Raw genomic sequence first — 24,053 nt, 5'->3', positions numbered from 1 at the left:
AGTCCTTCCATCACATTTAACAAAGAGCCGACAGTCCAAAATGCTTCTTGCCGACTATATAATTGCCTGTTGTTGGTTTTATCGACCACCAGAGCTTAGCTGGTCTGAGCGAGAGGAGCATTTGAGCAGCAGACACTGCTGAATGCATCAAATCAGAAAACACAACATAACAAGCCTTGGCAGAACTGGACACCAGCCAAGAAATCATTGAGGATCTCTTGCCAGTAAACTGAAGCCCAAATCACGTCAAGCGGGGGGACCTGCAGATCTCGCTGATGGAGAATGAGTCATGTTTCCTTAAAGATCCCTCAAGTGTTTGCATCTCATCTCAGGCTCATGTAAGATGTGAACGCTTAGCTGATTTACTTCTCACTGGAGGGAAAGAGCTACAATGCACAGTGAAACCCAGCCATTGCAAACCAGATTATACCAAATAACTTACGACTTTGGCATATGCAGCAAGTAAATAAGTATTGAACACGCCATGATTTTTTTTCCTGGTAATAGTTTTTTTGGCTATTAAAAAGATTAATTGTGAATAATCACATCCAAAGCTTACTTAGTGTGAATATTTATTTAAAAATAAGCAGCACATGTCCAGTGCTTATTTTTTTTTGTTGTTGTTTTTTTTCAACAGAAATAGTTATTTATTTGAACAGAACAGTGATTATTTATATATTTAAGTGTTAATATAATATAATATAATACAATATAATATAATATAATATAATATAATACAATAAAATATATATATAATACAATATAATATATATAATATAATATAATATAATAAATATATATAATATAATACAATACAATACAATACAATATATAATATAATATAATATAATATAATAATACAATATAATATAATATAATATAATATAATATAATATAAAATATAATATAATATAAAATATAATATAATATAATATAATATATAATATAATATAATATAATATAATATAATAAAATATAATATAATAATTAATATTTATAAGTGTTTTGTCACAATGAGCTACAGAACTGAAGAGCTTCTTGTGGTGCAAATTAAGCGCTTGATGATGAGTAAATAAAAACTTGATATTTAGGTAACGGTGTGATAAACTTTTAAGTATTAAGCTCAGTCCTCTCCTGAAACAACAGAAAAATAGTAATTGTGTAGCAAATTTAAGATTCAATCGAAATCTCTTTAATTGAAAATGCTAGCAGTGTCCATCCATAACAGCAGGAGCAGCGGACAACAACTGTTCAATACTGTGTGTGAAAACACATACATATACACAACCTGACAAAAGTCTTGTCGCCTATCCACATTTTAGGAAAAACAAATAAAATCTTGACTTCTAGTTGATTTTTTGGTATCCGAAGTGGCTGATACGAACGGCCTCTAGATTACGCTTATTTTAACTAAATAAAATATGAACATGGCTTGATTTGTAATAATTTAATTAGGACAGTAAAGTCTGACTTTGCTCAGACAACTTAACAGAAATAATGTCCAGTATAGAATATAAAGTCATGATGCAGTGGAAAACTAATGAATATTGTGTCTGACTTCCATGAGCACCCATGAGGACTGCATCCATCATCTCTGCAATGACTCAAGTAACTAATTAATAAAGTCATCTGGAACGGCAAAGAAAGCGTTCCTGCAGGACTCACAGAGTTCATCAAGATTCTTTGGATTCATCAATGCCTCCTCCTTCATCTTACCCCAGACATGCTCAATAATCTTCATATCTGGTGACTGGGCTGGCCAATCCTGGAGCACCTTGACCTTGATCTTTGCTTTGCTCTGGAGGCTGAAGTGTGAGAAGGAGCGCTATCCTGCTGGAGAATTTGCCCTCTCCTGTGGTTTGTAATGTAATGGCCAGCACAAATGTCTTTATACCCGAGGCTGTTGATGTAGATGCAGATCTTTCGCATGATTGATATGTGACTATAATTCAGTAAAAAGATTGCTAGAACTGTATGAGCACCGGCAAGAGCTTTCATTTGAGCTAACTTGTACATGTGTCATATGAAAAATATGAAAATGAACCAATGCTAAGTACCCAGCTCGGGTATTCAAAATACTGTGTATTTAAGTGTGAATAACTTTTGTACAGTAGAACAAAAACCAAAGTGATGCATATGTGCATAAAATATAGATTTTACACTTTCAAACGAAACAACTTACGGGGGTTTGGTGCAATGCTAGCCCTTTAAATCTTAAAGCGAAAGTCTCTGACGTCACGGACCCGGTACAGTTTACCCGGTTAAATATTACCATGAGCAAAAGCAATATTTATTTATTCATATAAAGATTATGTTCATAAAGACTGCAGAAGTGGGTCGACACAAGGTTCTACTGCAGCTAATAAAATACACAATTGTGATTTTAAAACATTTTATGGACTAAACACAACCTGAGGTAAGTCAAGAGTTATATGTTAGCAAAATCAAGAGCAGTCTAATGTGGGCAATAAGAAGCCTCATAACAGAGTCACACAGGAAAACTATGGCCTTTGGTTCCATTTTGAATCACCACCAAAAAGACATTAAAAACGAGCGAGATTATAAGTTTAACACGTGTTTTTCAAACAAGAAAACTCAGGCTTTTCATCCCTTACAATCAAATAGTGCTCTTATAATTTCAGGTCAGTATTACTGCACATAAAAGACAAGCCTAAAAAATAATACTGCCCCAGTGAGAAAGAAAAAAAGAAACAGTGTAGAAAGCTTATGTGATTAGATGAGTCATTTATCTTGGTTGGCTTAGTAAACACGAGGACAGACTTTAAGTTAGAACAGATACACTTTGCAAGAGGGAAAAAAAAAGCAATCTGTTACATGACACACAGACAACATTTGAGAGAAACAGAGACGAGAAACAGAAGTTTAAAACAGCGTGAGGGTGAAATTCAGCAATAATAAGCAGCCCGCTGGCTGTTGGCTTCCATTAAAATCATATCCGTCCATTTATTTTCATCAGGACGGCAAGAACGAATACGCCTGACCTGATTTGTTGATTTGCTCTAGCCTCTGGATGCGAGGTGTTATAGCTCGAAAAAAAAAAAAGCTATTACCATTTCAAGCCTTGCCTGGCAAACGAGAGCGAAGGAAGCAGGGCTTGGCCTGTCCATCAATTATTCAAGACCATCAAGTCACAAAGATGTAAATACACTGCCTGCATTGCCTTAAATATTAAACAATGCACTGCACTGCTGCATAACAAGGCCTTATGTAACCTTCTGGGCTAGTATTTTACAAGAGATCCAGAGCATGAAAACTGCAGGATGTGTCCCTATTATGCATCCCGGGTGAACTGTGCTTTTAAAAAGGTACTGTATGTCATTCTTTCATCCTAATCAAATATGCAGAACCAATCAAAACACTGGTATGCTTATTTAGGCAGTCTAAACAAAGCTGGGTGATGCTAGGCTTTCTTTAATTCACTTTACAGTCAAGTTATAAAGCTATTATAAAATTACAGAGTAGAGCTGCACGATTGTGGCTCAAATGAGAATCGCGATTATTTTTTTTTTTGTTTGTTTAAAATAAAGATCAGGATTCTCTCACGATTCTGTAGATGTATAATAAAGCTTATTATGAGATTAAGGGTGTCACGATCCTCCAAATCCTCGATTTGATTACATTTTCGATTCTAAAGTCACGATTCGATTTTCGATTATAAATAATTAATTAATTAATTAATGACAAATAAATTTTTTGTAGCCTACCGTTTAAACTACCTGACTTGCATGGTCTTTGTTTTACCCATAAACAAATCATACAGTAAATGAATAAAGGTAAGATACACACATAATTAACACCTGTCAATCACTTTTTTTTGCGGGACTCGTGAATAGGCAGTGATCTGTGTCGTTATAATGGCGTCGGTAAAAAAGACGCACAACCAACAGGAACCAGCCAACAGTATCTGAGGTGTTAGCTAAGATGACTAATTACAAGAGTAAAAGTAAAGATTGAAGCAGTCTACTGATCCGCTGACTGCCTGGACCCGCTGTCTGTGTGTGCGTCTGTGTCTGTGTGAATGAGTGTGTGTGGTCACGTGATGTGCGTTTTCAGCGGTAGTGAGGAAGAAGGGCTGCTCAGAAATGCTACACGCCAGTGTGGATGTGGATCGTTGTCGTTCTAAAATGCCATTTAAAAACAAAGACACATCAGTGTAAACAGGGCCTGAGTGTGTATTTTTCGCGAGCGGATGTGCAACGGGTGCGCGGCGGAGGATCGCGATGCGCCCATCGTCTATCAACCCAACCGTAATACGTACATAGCAGAGCTTGCAAACTGTTTTTTTTTTGTTTTGTTTTTTTGTCGACAACACGAACGTTGTCAACATAACTCACTGGAAATCCAAAATGCTTCCACACCGCCGACTTCATTGAAAGAGGAGAGGGTTTAAGCTCTGTCGACGGGTCTCCTGCGTCTGCAGTTTAACAAGCACTTCAACAAGCCTGTTTTTTCCTGCTTGGCAAGCCAAGCTGACGTGACATGGGGGCGTGGCAGCATCGACGATTCTTTTTTTTGATTCGATAATCGAAGTTGAGCATAAATTTCGATCAATTTCGATTAAAAATCGAAATCGTGACACCCTTATATGAGATTATTGTTTCTTCTCAAACATATGGTAAAACGACAATATTAGTATTATGTGTAGGTCTACTGGTTTCTATAAATAATTCTATTCTACTTATAATAATTCTGATGTTGAATTATGTTTGAGATATAGGCCTATGCTTGCAATCGGTCATTGATCACATTATTAAACCCTTTACTTCACTGGTAAAATCAACATTATATAGCTGGAGTAGTTATACTGACACTGTAAACATTTTTTTTCATGCACAGCTGTGTGTTCGCTATGAAAGAAAAAACGTATCAAATGCTTGTCGCAGTAATAGCTCTAGAATGGGATATGATTATTTAAATGACGTGCATGCCTACGGTTTCATTTTCACTGCTAAGTGCTGTTCATACTTTGTGTGTGGCTCTCAAACGATCACTCTGTGCCACGAACTGAATATTATTTACAACTTTATTACCTGTTACTCACAGCATATGCAGGTTCATATGCAGCTCACGTCACATGTGATTTCCCGGCCACCAATACATCATTATATGAAGACAAAAATGACATTTTTGGGTGAATTATACCTTGTAAATACAGTATGTGACTCTTTTAACATAATTTGGAGGTGTTCATGTCGCTGAGCAACGTGTGTGAAACAATGAAAAGACTCATGGAGCCGCCTTTGCTTCTCTCCTGAACTTGAAAACATGATTGACAGAATCGTAGAAATGCTGGATTAAGATCGTCTAGGGGGTCGAATCGAGATCGCGATCTTTTTTCGATTAATTGTGCAGCTCTATTAAAAAGTATTTACATTTGAATTGTTTCTACCGAATTTATATTGTTGCGCTTTGTTTTAATTCACTTACCATTGTATTGTTTTCATGTTACTATTTTTGTATGTGTCATATGATGCTAAAGCCCTAGCTTAATTGCCCTTTGGGAGACTAATATAGTTTACTAATTAGGCATGGAACGATAACTCTTTTTTTAAGGTATACGGCGGTTTGTAAAAGTCAAGGTTTCAAAACCGCCAACATTTTTTGTAATACCGTTCCTAAGGTATGTGTAAAAAATGTTATTTACAATTTTTTTGGACAACAGTATCTCCAGCAGAAAGGATATCCAAAGATGCCGTTTTGAATTGTAAAGAAATCTGTGTTTTTGAAATGAATGAAGACAGCAGACGTCAATGATTCGTTTTCATTATTTAGCCTGACATGTTTACAGCTCTAAAATATTTTAAATCTTTCACTAAAATAAGATATATTGTTTTCTAAGGGGAAAAAAGTTTTTGTTTTTCACCCAGACATTTAAAAAGAATATATTTTAGAGAAGTAATCGCAATACCTTGATACAGTGAAACCATGCTATTTTAATCCAAGGTTATCATAACTTCAAAATCTTATTCCGGCCCATCCCTTCTACTAATCTAATCAACTTAAAGACAGCAAAAGTAATTAAAGACATTATTACGATTTAACACCACCACCAACTGCAAAGGACATGAAGTCACCAAAGAAAAGAAGCGAGACGTAGCCATTTGGAAAACCCACCATATCAAATCAGAGAAAGACATGAGATTCCAATACAGGCTCACTGGGAAAATGTGCCCAGGGATACATTTTTGAGAACCGAGAAATATGTGCTTGCGGATGCATATGGCTACATTGTGTGGGTAAAATAAATGCTACAGTGTGGTACTGGTACTTGCCTCCATATGGACAGCTTTTCGGATGTGATGGGTCTGCTTGGTAGCTCGTTACAAACGGCGTAAGACTTGGGATGGAGTGTTTCTAGAAATCGTATTTTTTAAATTTATTTACTTTCTTGCTTTTGAAAACACTATCGACTGGGTTTATTGAAGGAGTGTGTGGCCAAAGTACCTAAAAAAGGCAAGTCATTAACTCTGGGGCCATCTTTGAAATGCCTCTCAGGCAGTACGTTTGAGCATTCTGGTTGAATGGGAAAACATCAAATTCACCAAAATTGCTTGCCAAGCTTTCAATTAGGAATCACCAATGAAATTAAACAACAACTGTGTCTTTAGTCTCATTTCTAAACATTCGAATCACACAAAAAATATCTGCATTAACTCATGTCTGGTCCGAGCCCCTCTCTTGTAGAATCGTCAGTCTCTATCGATCAATGATTGGCTCCTGTACTAGAAGGCGGGGCTTCATTTGCCAGATTGGCAGTTACACTTTTCCCCATTCAAAACTATACAAGTAACACGTCTTGTGTATTCTATAGTCTTTGGTGTATTATTATGTATTACGTATTACAATTAATCTGAATAAGACAAAAATATAAATAAGGTGTTTACGTGAAGTGCTTTTTAAATGTTGCGTCACCAGGCTATCCACGTTTTTCTGCAGTTTCATGTAATTTTGGCTGTTTTATCTTTAATTTTTCAACTTTAACTGCAGTTCGGCAGTTTCACTTTTACTCATGAACATTTCATCCATGACCGCATGACAAACTGTGGGTGTGAGTACAGAGTAAGGACTGGTGGAGAAGTGTTGTTTTATATATTATTATAAAATATATATATAATATCTTATATACGTATAACGTCTTAATTTCGATTCCATAGTTCAATTATGACTTTAGTTGGATTAAGGTATTAAAACATGTCTGGTTACATAGTAGACTCTTAATCAGAGTATTGTTTTTATCGTATTAAAGTACTGCTGTCCATGTAAACATACTCAATGTTCGACTGGGGGGGCGCAAGTGAAATTGGACAAACTTGGGTGGGCATGTGTCCTAAAAGGCTAATGAACATAAATGCTCTATGAAATGTGCAAGTTAGGGACGTCAAGATACGCGGAAACGTACACAGCATCCTCTGAAGGATTCACGAGAAATTGCAAGTATGAGAAAATGTTCCGCTGGAACATAGTTAAGAGCATCAAAAATTTACTCGGAGGCCTCTGAAATGTGAAAACAAAAACCGTGATACGACGTAGTCCTTTGGTACATATTTCTCGGTTCTCAAAAATGTAGCCCCTGGGCACATAAATCCAATAGGTGCAAAGATTCAGCATAAGAAAGCATAAGTTATAAGTTAAACAACACAAAGGCTTCGATAGAATGGTCCCTTACAGATATAACCATAATGTTCTGACTAGCTATTACTATACACATTAAACTCGCAAAATAGAAAATCAGCTTGTGCATTACAGTTAAAACAGCTTAAAAGCTGCCTCGTCCATGACTTGTTGAATTGATTCATACATTCATAATAAGTGAAGTGAGTGAACATCTCGGACTATACCAGTAAGGGACCATTCTGAAATCGTGCCTTCTTGGTTTTGGGGGGAATTGGCCATTACCATTATCATTGCTATAGTTCATCAGCATGCCACAAAAGACAGTCAAGAGCTTCCCGGTGGCCGGGTCAGTGCTTTCGGCCAGAGACTTAATGTGCTCGGTAACTATCTGAGCACCACCTGCTGCGTCAACCGCACTTCTGCCCTCATCTGCAAAACAAAGAGGTCACATAAAAAAGAAATAAACAATAAAAAAGGCAACAAATGACACAAAAGAAACAGCAACCTGGATGACAGAATGACAGAAAACGGGGAGGTAAATGAATAGTCTCAATCTTCCTGAATGATTCGCATTAGGGCTGAACGATATTGCAGAAATATGACATGGGGATGTTTTCTTTCTGCAAAATATGAGTATAATTTCACCAGATATCTTGAATAGCTTTATTTGAGAAGAGTCAGTGAGTATTACTGGTTGGAACAGAGGAACTCTGATATACAATTAAGTTAATCTAAAAAATACTTGCTCGCTATTTTAATAATCGCAGCCAAAAAAACAGCCAAAATTCTCCCTTCGACTCTAAATTAATGCATTTAGAAATATCTGGTCTAAGTGGACGGATTACATTAGATTGCTCCATCCAATCTACGTAGAAATATAATAGTATTAGTATCCACAGAACAAACATTTTTTCAGTGTATGACCCATTGCACTCCCCTTTTCAATTCTCTCCTCAGATTAGAAATTTACAGTTGATAATATCTGAACTAAAGTTGTTTGAATAAAGATGTGACCCACTCTGACCTATGTATATTTAGTTATTGATATTATTTATGTTACCACTTTTTCGTTACTGGTATTTCATATATTTTCTTTTATAAACTTTTTGTGTGTGTATATACAGTTCAAGTCGGAATTATTAGCCCCCTTTTGATTTTATTCTATTTTTTTTATATTTCCCAAATGATGTTTAAAAGAGCAAGGAAATGTTCATAGTATGTCTGATAATATTTTTTCTTCTGAAGAAAGCCTTATTTGTTTTATTTCGGCTAGATTAAAATCAGTTATTAATTTTTTAAAAACAATTTTTGGGACAAAATTATTAGCCCCTTTAAGCTATTTTTTTTTTCAATAATCTACAGAGCAAACCATCGTTACACAATAACTCGCCTAATTACCCTAACCTGCCTAGTTCACCTAAATAACCTAATTATTATTTAGTTAAGCCTTTAAATGTCACTTTAAGCTGTATGGAAGTGTCTTGAAAAATATTAAGTAAAATATTATTTACTGTCATCATGTCAAAGATAAAATAAATCCGTTATTAGAAATAAGTTTTAATAAGAAATTAAAACTTTAATAAGAAATTTGCAGAAATAATCTTCCCGCCATTGAACAGAAATTGGTGAAAAAAATAAACAGGGGCGGTAATAATTCAGGGGGGCTAATAATTCTGACTTTAACTGTATATGTATGTGTATATATATATATATATATATATATATATATATATATATATATATATATATATATATATATATATATATATATATATATATGTATGTATGTATGTATATATATATATATATATATATATATATATATATATATATATATATATGTATGTGTATATATATATATATATATATATATATATATATATGTATGTATATACATATATATATATATATATATATATATATATATATATTTATGTATATACATATATATATATATATATATATATATATATATATATATATATATATATATATATATATACATATATAATTTTATAATATATAATTTTCTATATTTTGTTTATTATTGTGTTCTATTACTTTATAGTTTGTAAAAAAGAAAAATGGTAAGCAACGGGAAATGTACACTCTTAAGTGGAATCATTGTACTGTATTTACTGTGCTATAAATCAAATTTTAAAAAATACAAATAAAAAATGATGAGGAACACATTAAATAATGTTTGTTGTTTTGTCTGCAATAAAATACAAGTCAAAGTAAATTTAGAAATCACTTCTTTCTTTGTCTGTTTGCGTTTTCCATACTGTCCCGTTTTTTTTCTGATTCGGGGTTGTAAATAAAATGCATCTTTTAAGTTACAAATGCTACAATTTCTTGTGCAGATGAGAAACTTTAACTCTATTAACTCTAGAGTTAACTCTATTGAAGATGCTGTGATGTTGTGATATCACTGCTGAAACAGTGCATTGTGCAGTCCTAATTCACTATTTAATTTTCCTTCTTGGTTTAACTATTCCTTAAATAAAGAGACAGGTTGGGATGTTCAATGGAATGTAATGTGACAACTGATGATGTTGTTTGGAGGACACAAGAAAACAGCCATTGTGGGATAAAAAAAAGAGCAAATGAGATCAAAAACTGAATGCAATTTACACAACAGCACATGATTGGTTTATATGTGCTTACTAACAGTTTCTGTAATTTGTGTTGCATCTTTCGTTTATTTACGGTAGTGAATTGCATTATGGGATGTTGATCTCTGCTCTGTCGACTTTTGATGACGAAAAATCAACTTTACCGTTTAACAAACTAATTTTATTGACATTTTAGTCGTTTGAAATAATATTATGTATAAGAAAAAATATACAGTTGAAGTCAGAATTATTAGCCGGCCTGAATTATTGGCTCCACTTTTTATTCTTTTCCCCAATTTCTGTTTAACGTAGAGGAGATTTCTTCAACACATTTCTAAACATAATAGCTTTAATAATGCATTTCTAATAACTGATTTATTTTATCTTTGCCATGATGACAGTAAATAATATTTGACTAGATATTTTTTATACAGCTTAAAGTGACATTTAAAGGCTTCACTGGGTTTATTAGGTTAACTAGGCAGGTTAGGGTAATTAGGCAAGTTATTGTATAATGATGGTTTGTTCTGTTGATTATCGAGCAAAAATATGGCTTAAAGGGGCTAATAATTTTGACCATAAAATGGTGTTTAAAAAATTTATAACTGCTTTTATTCTAGCCGAAATAAAACAAAGACTTTCTCCAGAAGAAAAAATATTATCAGACATACAGTGAAAATTTCCTTGCTTTGTTAAACATCATTTGGGAAATATTTAAAAAAGAAAAAAAAACTCAAAGGGGGGCTAATATTTCTGACTTCAACTGTATATAGAGAAAAAAAGTGTGTAAAATAAGAGAAAATGTACTGGCAGCTTTTTGTGTTGTAATATGCAACACTAACCCAGACAAGATCTCACTTTAAACTGTTAAAAATGTTAATGAATGTCACTTTTCCAAACTTTTCAGCCTTAAAAAGAAAGATAAAGCTTCCATAATGCAATTCAAAAGCATAAATAAATGAAAACATGAATTACAAAATATAGAAAACTGCTAACTTACAGAATTTTTTTAAAGTGTAGCTGTTAAAGTTGACATGTGGTGAGGTGTAGACGTAACTAAAGGTACAAACAGAGTCCAGAAGTGCAGCAGAAGCACGGCGTATACAGAATCCAGACTGCAGGGTTTCACGAACAAGGGAACAAATCACAAAATGAATCTCACTCCTACAAATTGCTGGTCAAGGTTGGGCAATATGAATAGCCACTGACTAATGACTTCTAAAGCTCTAAAATCTCTAAGAGTTAGTGAAGGTTATGAGACAAAGTAAGTCATTTTCAATTAAAGTCATCATTTTGATCACTTATAAAATAAATATAACCTTATAAAAGAATTTATGAGGACAGGTTGGAAAAAGTGCCTGCGATTAATACAAATGTTGACATGATAGCATCACGCAGCTGCTGCAAATTTGTCCATCCATGATGCGAATCTCTCGTTCCACCACATCCCAAAGGTGCTCTATTGGACTGATATATGGTGACTGTGGAGGCCATTAGAGCACAGTGAAGCCATTGTCATGTTCAAGAAACCAGTCTGAGATGATTGACACTTTGGTCATAAAGGGATGGACATGGTCAGCAACAATACTCAGGTAGGTTGTGGTGTTGACATGATGCTCAGTTGGTACTAATGGGCCCAAAGTGTGCCAAGAAAACATCCCCCACACCATTACACCACCACCACCAGCCTGAACCATTGATACAAGGCAGGATGAATCCATGCTTTCATGTTATTTACACCAAATTCTGACCCGACCATCAGAATTTCACAGCAGAAATGGAGACTCATCAGAGCAGGCAACATGTTTCAATCTTCTACGGTCCAGTTTTGGTGAGCCTGTGTGAATTGTAGCCTCAGTTTCCTGTTCTTAGCTGACATGAGTGGCACCTGGTGTTGTCTTCTGCTGCTGTAGCCCATCCGCCTCAAGGTTGGACGAGTTGTGCATTCAGAGATGCTCTTCTGCAGACCTCAGTTGTAACGAGTGGTTATTTGAGTTACTGTTGCCTTTCTATCAGCTGGAACCAGTCTGGCCATTCTCCTCTGACCTCTGGCATCAACAAGGCATTTGCACACACAGAACTGCCGCTCACTGGATATTTTCTCTTTTTTGGACCATTCTCTGTAAACCCTAGAGATGCTCATGAAAATCTAAGTAGATAAGCAGTTTCTGAAATACTCGGACCAGCCCGTCTGGAACCAACAACCATGCCACATTTAAAGTCACCAAAATCCTTTTTCTTCCCCATTCTGATGCTCGGTTTGAACTGCAGCAGATCGTCTTGACCATGTTTACATGCCTAAATGCTGCCATGTGATTGGCTGATTGGAAAATTTGCACAAACAAACAGTTGGACAGGTGTACCTAATAAAGTGGCCGGTGAGTGTATATTGCATGTACAGTATAATTTCACCAGATGACTGATGAGCGTCTGAGCAAGAAAATCATGAAGGAATTAAGTGAACTTATTAGTTTTTACATATTTAAGTGGCTTTAACATAAAACAATTAAATTGCCCCCACTCAAACATCAAGAATTGTATTGTTTCAGCTTTATTTTAGACAAGCAAACACCTTTTTTTAAGTGTACTTATTTGACAAATCACCAATCCCTCCCTGTTATACTACACTACATCAGTTGACTGCATACTTTAAACAAAAGAGACTCGTGAATCATGAATCGGAGGTCTAATCCCTCACACAGCACTTTTTTCATGCCAAAATACTGTCTTGTTATTGATTAATATTTCAATGCTATATAGCTGAGTTTTCCAGTAAGCTCTTGTGAGCAGAGATGACGGTATTGGTGTGTCAGATGTGAGTCAGCTTATGTAGCTGGTATGAACAATGTTTCAGGTTTGTTTACACTGGTGCTTGCCCACGCAAAAGTCTATGACAGCCTCCTACTGCACACAAATGAGAGCCGGGAGAGGAAAAGAGAGCAGGAACGTGATTTTAAGGCGACAAAACAAAGTAAAAGATCCAAATGCTGATGCTGAAAGACTTCCAAATTGCCTGGTTTTATTGGTTTTGGATGCCGCGCAGTGAAAAAGACAACCTCCCAGTGGGGATTACGAGTATAAGAAAGGCCTGACATGCATGACTGTGTGAAGACACGTGTTTTTTTATAAGTCAAAGGGTCTGGGATCAAATTCAGCTGCTGTGTCAATCAGAATTCACCATCTGTGCTTAATCATATACAATTTCTGTCATTTCATTAGCAGCCATGTATATTTATGTACAGTGAGGGATATAAGTATTAAACACGCCACCATTTACTAGGGATGCACCGAATATTCGGCAACCGAAATTATTCGGCCGAAAATAGTCAAAAAAGCCCTTTCGGTGTTCGGCCGAATAAGCAAAAAGGCCGAATAAATTTTGCCGAACAATGACGTTTTTAATGACGCGATCAAATAGTAACCCGCGTAGAGTGAGAGGCGCGCGCTTTATGCAGCAAACATGTCAGCAGTGTGGAAGCGCTTTAAAGTGTAAGAGAAAGAGGCAAAAACGGCCGTTTGCAGACACTGTTCTGCTGAATTGTCCAGAGGAACGTTCTCTGTCTTCTCGCCCCCTTTGAGCAGATAACAAGAGAGATAAGCTCATCTGTGGCAGACGTCATACATTTACTTGCAGCACTAAAGCGTCTTTTAAACAAACCAGTACGACCACGGAGTGAAAACAGCTAAAAGTGCACTCTTAGAAGCTGTCAGGGCACGATTTAGTCAGGCGGACTCAGAACACCAGTACTTCATCGCGACTGTGCTTGATCCACGATATAAAAGATCATTACTTGGATATGGGCAAAAAGCTGCGCACACTAGAAATGATCCAGGCCGAGTTGGACTTGGGAAAGCCGCTAGTTGTTGGAGACGGACGGTCAGGTGATGCACAGCGCAGGAGATGAAAACAGCGCAGAGAGTAAAAGGGCTCGTAGTACGGATGAGCCGCGCACCGACTGCGAGAGACTGTTTAGTGCTGCATCTCATGTCATCGATGAGAAGAGGAACCGACTTTCATGCGAGACAGCAGAGAAGCTACTTTTTATAAAGAAGAACCTGCCACTTTTCCTGAAGAAGTAGGCTAAGTAGGCTTATGTCTTGGACAGTTATTCATTTGTTGTTATCCACATTTTTTGCACCATTCAATGCACATTTGTTGTTGTAGACATACAGTTACATTCTTTCAGCAGTCAGTTACAGGCCTAACATAGGCTATTTCAAGAAGGGGGGCTTCAAAGATGGCCAAATAAAAATATTTTTTTATTTTACTAATTTATTTATTTTAAGTTATATTGTGCTTTGTTTGTATATTATCTGCTGGAATGTTAAAAAAATGTTCAGTGTTAAATAAATATTTTTGAAATTGTATTTTAGTTATTTGATTTATTTCTCTGAAAAGCAACACAAAATAGTAAAAAGATAATTTTTACTATTTAATTATTGTAATGGTGAAAAAATTGGCAAACTAAATGGAAAAAAATGCAAAACACCGCATTCGGTATTCGGCCTTCGGCCAAGCAATTCATTATTATTCGGCTTCGGCTTCAGCCAAGAATTTCATTTCAGTGCATCCCTACCATTTACTCTTATACTTCTAAAGGTGCAGCTGACTTAAATTACAGTTACTTATAAAGTATTTGGCTTAAATACTTTAAATAAATACTAAAAATTCAGAGAGGTAAGAGTAATTGGGACGAATTAGTCTCAAAAACAATACATTTACCAATTAAAATTCAGAAATGCACAGCACAGTTCACATTTACAAAATCTGATTCATAATTCATTCATTCATTGTTCTTTGGCTAGATTTCAAAGGTTACCACAGCGGAATGAACCACCAACTATTCCAGTACATGTTTTAGGCAGCGGATGCCCTTCCAGCCGCAACCCAGTACTAGGAAACACCCATACGCACTCATTCACACACATGCCAATTTAGTTTATTCAATTCACCTATAGCGCATGCCTAGAAATTGAATCGATCCAGCTTGCTGTGAGTCGACAGTGCTGAGCCACCGTATCGCCCTTTGCAGTGTATTTTTTATATTTAAATACACAAAGCACTGTTTATTCCACTTGTATTATGTTCAGTTTATTGCATTCATCCATGCTTGTAGTTTGTTTATTTCATTTTATGTATCAGTTGGCGTTTCTGTGTGGAGTTTGCATGTTCTCCCCGTGTTAGAGTGGGTTTCCTCCGGGTGCTCCGGTTTCCCCCACAGTCTAAAGACATACGGTACAGGTGAATTGGGTAAGCTAAATTGTCCGTAGTGTATGTGTGTGAATGACTGTGTATGGATGTTTCCCAGGGATGGGTTGCAGCTGGAAGGGCATCTGCTGCGTAAAACATATGCTGGATAAGTTGGTGGTTCATTCCGCTGTGGCGACCCCAGATTAATAAAGGGACTAAGTCAAAAAAAAAAAAAAAAGAATGAATGAATGAATGAAGGAATGTAATCACGATTATTATAACGTAGGAATAAAGTAAACAAAGTACTCCACCTTGTTAGGTCTAAACAATTTAGGTAACAACTCCCAATCTCAACAGGTGGCTTATTACATGCCTATTATTACGGTATTGGCAGTTTATTATTTATAAAGTACATATTTTGCTTGAGGGGCAACACGGTGGCTCTGTGGTTAGCACTGTCGCCTCACAGCAAGAAGTTCGCTGGTTTCAGTCCCGGCTTGGCCAGTTGATATTTCTGTGTGGAGTTTGCATGTTCTCACCGTGTTGGAGTGGGTTTCCTCCGAGTGCTCCGGTTTCCCCCACAGTCCAAACACATGCGCTATAGGTGAATTGGATGAGCTAAATTGGACGTGGTGTATGAGTGTGTGTGAAAATGAGTGTGTATGGGTGTTTCCCAGAACTGGGTTGCGGCTGAAAGAGCATCTGCTGCGTAAAACATATGCCAGAATAGTTGTCGGTTCATTCCGCTGTGGCAACATTTTATTTCGGTTGGAATAAAAGGTTTTTTTTTACCACTTTAAGCTCAATATTATCAGCCCCCTACAGAACAAACCTCTGTTGTCCAATGATTTGCCTAACGTTAAACTAATTAACCTAGTTAAGCTTTTAAATTGCTAAAACTTGAAAAATATCTAGTCAAATATTATTTACGGTCATCATGGCGAAGATAAAATAAATCAGTTATTAGAAATGAGTTATTAAAACTATTATGTTTAGAAATGTGTTGAAAAAATCTCTACACTAAACAGAAATTGGGGGGGGGGGGGGTATACAGGGGGACTAACAATTCAACTGTAGGCTTAAGAGTCTAAAAATAACAGTAATGAGTGCTCACTGTTGAATATAATGATCACTGAGTCAACTAATCCACCCTGAAACATCTGTTAACTAGTGAGTATCAAAAGTCCAGCTCTTGTTACTTTCTGCAAACCACATGTGAAAAGCAACGGCGCAGGAAAAGTTTATCCAGGCATCTAAAAACGGGTTTCTAGTGCATCCATCACCTGCAGTGTGAGCCTCATGTCACTCATTCCGACAACTGCACCATCAGTTCCCCTTCACGTCACATGGGAGAGTCTGTAAAACGCCTGACAGTGACGGCGGCGGGTTTGGGAGTGATAATGGGCACTTACGGCTGTCGTAGCAGATGTTGCCGAGGGCTCGTCCCGTCTGGAGCAGTATTTCCTGATCCTTACTGTTTAGCAGCTGAACCAGCGGAGGAATGAGTCCCGCTTCCACACACGGGCTCCTCATGAATTCTGCAAGAAAAGCCCAACAGTCTTAACTCATTAAAGTGGATTATTATTACTATTATGCCTCTTTTAAAATGTAAAATAAGTCTCTGATGTCCCTGGAGTGTGTATGTGAAGTTTCAGCAAAAAAATACACAACAAATGATGTTTAATAATGCTTGAAAACTGCCCCCTTTTAGGCTTTGATCTTAATTGTGCTGTTTTGGTGACTGTCACTTTAAATGCAAATGAGATTGTGAGATTTTTCTTTTTGTAAAGTGCGGAGCTACAAACTAGAGGTCTGCATTCCCGTGGAGTTCTGCGGCGAGGGAATAAATTTCCGAATAAAGAGCGGGAGCGGTCGGTAACTGGTTCCATTTTGGACGGGAGCGGGCCGTCTAGCAATATCGCTCCTGACTCCTGAGCGAGCGAGCACGCGTATGTATGTGTGTGAACGAGACAGTGTGATGCTGTTTAGCTTGTTTGTTGCTGTGTGTGTGTGTGTGTGTGTGTGTGTGTGTGTGTGTGTGTGTGTGTGTGCGCACACCAATGAGAGAGAGAGCTTTGTCTGTGTGTGTGTATGTGATTGCTGCTTATGTGTGTGTGTGTGTGTGTGTGTGTGTGTTTATACAGACAGCTTGTTAAAGGCTGTCTAGACTCTGTAAAGCTGGGTGGTTTTCAGGTTTTGTTCTCCCCCCACTCTTTAGCGGGATCGGGCGCGCCCGGTAGAAAACGGGGTGGGTCGGGCAGCGGGACAACAAATGCTGAATATAAGTGGGAGCGGTCGGGTTCTGGCTAAAACCTGGCGGGAGGTATAAATAAAAGGTCATATTGAAATTAAAATAAAAATTTTAGATGTTAGTTTTAGTCTGCTAGTTTTAAGGATATCTATTATCTAAAGTGCTCCAAAACAAGACAAAATCCTAAACAGATCAACGTTTTTTTTCACGTCACCTCATATTTCATTTTCTCATCAAATCTTGACCAATCAAATGCCTTCTAGTATCTGACATGCCCCGCCCCCTTCATGACACTTCTCATTTGCTTTTTATTTGATGCACTTGAGCTCAACCACTCTAATTGGCAGAGCTGATATAAAAACAAAACACTATTGGCTGTTTTCTTAAAAGGGGAGGAGCAACGCTATGCCCCGCCCTCTTCATTTTCAAGTTGAGATGATGTCAAACATCTAATAAAAATTTACATTTTAAAGCACTTCATAAAACTGGTGTGATCTAATTACTGTCTGATTAACGCATTGCAGTGATACGGCAGTAAATCAAATGCATCTTCTGTCTCTTTCCTCACAGAGAAAGTGCTGTGGACTAGACTGGATGAAGCAGATGTTCCCGGAGGAATCCTGACAGCTGAAAGCCAGCAGGAGATCCAGTCCGCAGATCTGCCACAGCAGCAGGCCACTGTCATTAGCAGCCTAGCAAAATGCTAAAAGGCCATTCATTATTTTAACCTTTTTATGTCAGGCCGCTCTCTATACGCTTCCAAAGCCCAGCTCTATCCGTCTGAAGTGCGCTTTAAAGCAGCACTTGTGTAATTAGACTAAAAGCTTAATGCAAAGAAGAAGTGAGCACTGACTGTGCAGGACTGATGGCTGATGTGCTGGAGCTGTAATTACAGACACCACAGCAAAGCATCTTTTAAAGGAACACTACGCTTTATTTTTTGGTAAATTAGGTAAAATGGTTGAGTTTTACCATTATTGAATCCATTCAGCCGATCTCCGGGTCTGGCGGGAGCATTTTTAGCTTAGCTTAGCATAGATCATTGAATCAGATTAGACCGTTAGCATCTTTCCAAAAAGAGTTCAGATAATTTTTCTATTTGAAGATATCTATTGGGTAAAAAATATCTTAATTTTAGAGTTATTGGTCATTTGCATAAACTATACTAAATCAATATCAAGCATTGATAATAGAGCAGAGCAAAAAACAACCCAAATATCGATGCTGAAATGATATAATGTGCCGCCCCTACACTGTTTAGGTATGTTCTATTGTGCGTTTAAGATGACACATCCAGTTTTGCCATTGTTGAATTGATTTAGTCGATCTCTGTGTCTGGCGGGAGCACTTTTAGCTTAGCTTAGCATAGATCATTGAATCGGATTAAACCGTTAGCATCTTTTCAAAAAGAGTTCAGATAAATCTCTTATTTACTAAACGAAATAGGATAAGCTTAATAGGATGTTAATGGTGCAACCTGAATCAATTATCTATGCCAAGCTTAACAGGATGCTAATGGTCTAATCGGATTTGATTATCTATGCTAAGCTAAACTGGATGCTAATAGTCTAATCAAATTTAAATATCTATGTTAAGCAAAACTGGATGCTAATGGTCTAATTCGATTTAATCATCTATGTTAAGCTAAACTGGATGCTAATGGTCTAATCCAATTTAATTGTCTATGCTAAGCTAAATAGGATGCTAATAGTCTAATCTGATTCAATTATCTATGCTAAGCTAAATAGGATGCTAATGTTCTAATCCGATTTAATTATCTATGCTAAGCTAAACGTGATGCTGATGGCCTAATCTTATTCAATTATTTATGTTAACCTAAACTGGATGCTAATGGTCTAATCCAATTTTATTATCTATGCTAAGCTAAACTGTATGCTAATGGTCTAATCAAATTTAAATATCTATGTTAAGTTAAACTGGATGCTAATGGTCTATTCCAATTTTATTATCTATGCTAAGCTAAACTGGATGCTAATGGTCTATTCCAATTTAATTATCTATGTTAAGCTAAACTGGATGCTAATGGTCTAATCCAATTCAATTATCTATGCTAAGCTAAATTAGATGCTAATAGTCTAATCTGATTAAATTATCTTTGCTAAGCTAAATAGGATGCTAATGGTCTAATCTGATTTAATTATCTATGCTAAGTTAAATGGGATTCTAATGGTCTAATCCGATGCAATTATCTATGCTAAGCTAAACAGGATGCTAATGGTCTAATCCAATTAAATTATCCATGTTAAGCTAAACTGGATGATAATGGTCAAATTCAATTTAATTATCTATGTTAAGAAAAACTGGATGCTAATGTCTAATCCAATTAAATTATCTATGCTAAGCTAAATAGGATGCTAATAGTCTAATCTGATTCAATTATCTATGCTAAGCTAAATAGAATGCTAATGGTCTAATCTGATTTAAATATCTATGCAAAGTTAAACGGGATGCTAATGGTCTAATCTGATGCAATTATCTATGCTAAGCTAAACGGGATGCTAATGGTCTAATCCAATTAAATTATCTATGCTAAGCTAAACTGGATGATAATGGTCTAATCCAATACCATTATCTATGCTAAGCTAAACAGGATACTTATGGTCTAATCCAATTCAATTACCTTTGCATTAAAAGTGTTCCCACCAGACCTGGAGATTGGCTGAATGGATTCACAAAGGTAAAACTCAAATATTTAACGCTAGGTGAGTAAAATTTCCCCAGAAAAAGTGGATGGTTCCTTTAATAGATTTAATAATATTTGTATACATGGAGAATATGTCTGGAGATTGGAAAATATTTAATAACTAAATATTAACTAAAATGTAATAATAAATAATCATTTAATATCTAATTAACTAATAATTTATTAACTAAAGCTTGGTAAATATTTAATAAATATTAATTAAACTACATTTTTATAAATAATGATAAAAGACGACTTATAAAACTCACAATGATCAGAGCGACTAATTAAGCTAATCAAAAACTCGAGAATCACACGCACTGCTCTGTTGTATAATCTCCCAGCACATTTAATTGCTGATTTATGCTGTTGTGCACAAACAAGGCAAGTTATCAGTAGACGAACGACCGGCTCTTTTGAGCTCACAAAATAACACAGACTGAAATTGCATCTACAAAGCAAAGTGGATAAATACATTTTGACACAGAAATCTCTCCCGTTCTCTGCTTTCATCTGCCAAGCAGTTATTCAACCCTGTTAACATCGCATCTGTGACTGGATTATAAAAACAGAAAAGCCGTGCTCTGAGAACAATGTTGGTAAAAACTGGCAAATGATATAATAGTAAAAGCAAAACAGATATATTTCAAGTTGTATTGCTGCTTTTATTATCATCCTACTATAACTGTGACGCTTAAAACATTAAGCATTAATAATGACATGCATGAAGGGCCACAGACCTGACTGTAGCGTCAGAGGAAACATGAGAGAAGAGTTGCAAAATAGCAGAGACAAACAAGCATAACCATGAGGGAAAAAACAGAGGACATTTATACTGAACTGGCTTCTATTAATATTGTGACATCAACATAAAGCTATTGTGAATGAAGACAGTGTACCAGGGTTTCTGCAGGTTTCACCAAGCTAAATTTAACACTAAGAACATTATGAATGTAATTTCAGACTTATACAGGGCTAAATGCTCAAAATTTATTTTGAATATCCCAGTTGGAAAAGATTTTCACTAGCCCTATCAAAACATTATTATTAAAATTAATAAATTAATTTATTAAATAGAAAATATTTATATAATAATAATAATAATAATAATAATAATAATAATAATAATAATAATAATTAAAAATTATTATTATTATTATTATTATAGTAATAATAATAATAATAATTATTATTATTATTATTATTATTATTATAAATAAATAAACAGGGATATTTTAAGCAGATGTACTGTAATGAAATTAATTAAATGCTATTTTTAAATAAGTTAAAATTTAAATAAGATGGATTGTTGGTGATTGTATGGGTTATTAATGGCCAGATTTAGTAGCTATACATGAACAAAGCAAACTTAAGACCTGTTTAAAAAGATTTAAGACCTACAACACAATGTTTTAGTAGATTTAAGACTTAAGGCATAAAATTAAGCTTTTGAGATTTAAGACATTATAACTTTTTAAGATACACGCAGATATACGGATATACACCCCTGGTATACAAATTAGATTTATTTTTCAAATGTTTGCCAAATTCTGTTTAACAGAGCAAGGATGCTTTTCACAGTGTTTCCTATAATATTTTTTCTTCTGGAAAAAATCTTATTTGTTTAATTTCGGCTAGAATAAAAGCAGTTTTTTTTTGTTTTTTTTTTAAACCATTTTAAGGTCAATATTATTAGCCCCCTTAAACAATATTGTTTTTGATTGTCTACAGAACAAACCATGATAATACAATGACCTGCCTAATAAGTGTAACTTAACCTAATTAAGCCTTTAAATGTAACTTTAAGCTGATTACTAGTATCATGAAAATATCTAGTCAGATATTCTGTACTGTAATCAAGGCAAATATTAAATAAATCAGTTATCAGAAAGGAGTTATTAAAACTATTATGATTAGAAATGTGTTGAAAAAACATCTCTCCGTTAAACAGAAACTGGGGAAATCATATACAGAGGGGGCTAATAATTCTGACTACACTTTAATAGGCCATGCTTTCAAGGAAGGTTCAGGGAGGGGAAAGTACTTACCATTTTTGGCCACCTCTGCAATGATGTTGGCTACTTTAGAAGTACATGAGTTCTGCACAGACAAAAGAGCGGGCATCGAGGCAAGAACACCCATCTCCTGGATCTTTTCACTAGTCTCGACATCTGAAAACAAGAGTCAGGAACATCAGTGAGAAATGTGATTTTGTGTGTAAATCTTTTGGCAACATCTGATTTTTTTGGCTATATTTAAAGGGTCACAAAACACCAAAACACATGTTTTGAGCTGTTGACAGTCGTATATGTGTCCCACACTGCTAAAAACACTATTAGGACACCTATATTTCACTAAAATGTGTAAATTGGTTGTTTTTGCGTTATTTCAAGCAAATTCGTACTTCCGGTTTGAAACGAATTTTTGAAGCTGCGTCACGGTCATGACATAATAGCGTGTATTCCAGCGTGCAGACTGGACGCCTGTGCCAGAGTGTGTCTTATTACGTCTTACAGTGTGATGCATTAATGCATGAGTAAGGCTTGGTTCAAACCAATCAGCGCGCTCTATTGTGCAACTTTATTAATATTCATTACTGTCACCGTGTTTTCAGGACAGAGACGCCACGTTGTGTTGGCAAAACAAGCGTGAAGTGTTGCTTTTATAGTTTGCTGCTATTAAGTTTCGTTTTCATTTTCTCTCTGTCAGAGCTCAGACTCACGTGTGGATTAACAGTGTACGCGACGCTCGACAACAATAACTTACGCGTCTAAGGAGGAACATTGTTTACCTGAGAGCTGTTCTCATCTGCAAATGCTGAGATCTGGATTCGTTTGTAGTATTCTCTTCATAAAGACGCGGCTCTAGTTGCTGGTGATTGTCCTGTCTCTACAGATTTGGTAAGTGAGCGACCAGTGCTCTTTGTTTATTCAGTTTGTTCGTATCTAACAAACTATTGCGAGTGTAAACATGTTAGCACCACAACCAAACTTTAACCTCGTGTAGGGTTTTTACCGCATTTAGTGACCGGAATAACACACGCGGCTTTCTGACACTACCTGTCGTGTGCATCTAAGTTTCTGGGAAATGCTGAGGTTTTTTTTCTCTCATTCGCCGTGCGGTATAAAACATTGCATGAAAAATACACGCTTAGAGCAGATCCTCGAATCAAATATCTCGTTTGTCGCGAGGGGCATGAATGAATTCCCTGAGTGAAAGAGCCAAACTGCAGTTAAAGTCCACCATTTAATAATTTGGCAAATAATTCGACTACAGATGTCCATGTAGGTTAAACAGCATCACTTTCCCATGTGTGTGTGTGTGTGTGTGTGTGTGTGTGTGTGTGTGTATTTTGACTCTGAAACTCCCGCGTGCCCAAATTGACACTCCCACACCACCCCACTTTTCTTCCTCCGACACTACCCCCTAAACAGAGCTGGACACGCCCACTTTTCTGACTTTTTCCAAAGTAGAGGTGTGAAAATACACTGCTGAAACGAGGGGGTTTCATGGCCCTTTAAATTATGGGCTCTATTTTAACAATTTAGGCACATAGTCCAAGACGCAAAAGTAAAAAGGGTGTGTCTGAATCCACTTTTGCTATTTTAAGGATGGAAAAATATGCTTTGAACCCTGGCGCATGGTCTAACAGGGTTG

The 24,053-nt window shown here is 36.1% G+C and overlaps 1 protein-coding gene across 7 annotated transcripts in view; it reads right to left on the bottom strand.

Moving 5' to 3' along the window:
• rap1gds1 (RAP1, GTP-GDP dissociation stimulator 1) overlaps positions 1-24,053 on the bottom strand; it is a 72,284-nt gene that overhangs the window by 37,032 nt on the left and 11,199 nt on the right. For 4 of the 7 annotated variants that reach the window (XR_015496513.1, XR_015496512.1, XM_087262258.1 and 1 more), the window contains exons 3-5: positions 22,445-22,567; positions 16,854-16,979; positions 7,918-8,064 (exon numbers count right to left, since the gene is read on the bottom strand). Coding sequence is in view for 4 of the 7 variants with exons in the window: in XM_087262258.1 (XP_087118384.1) it covers positions 7,918-8,064; positions 16,854-16,979; positions 22,445-22,567 (396 nt within the window). In the remaining 3 variants the exon portion in view is untranslated. The remainder of the gene's footprint in view (positions 1-7,917; positions 8,065-16,853; positions 16,980-22,444; positions 22,568-24,053) is intronic. The other 3 variants (XR_015496514.1, XM_087262260.1, XM_087262261.1) reach the window with 1 other exon arrangement.

This window comes from Danio rerio, chromosome 7 (genome assembly GCF_052040795.2).
Source record: "Danio rerio strain M-AB ecotype USA chromosome 7, GRCz13ab, whole genome shotgun sequence".
Taxonomy (NCBI): domain Eukaryota; kingdom Metazoa; phylum Chordata; class Actinopteri; order Cypriniformes; family Danionidae; genus Danio; species Danio rerio.
This window is presented reverse-complemented; position numbering and strand designations above follow the sequence as displayed.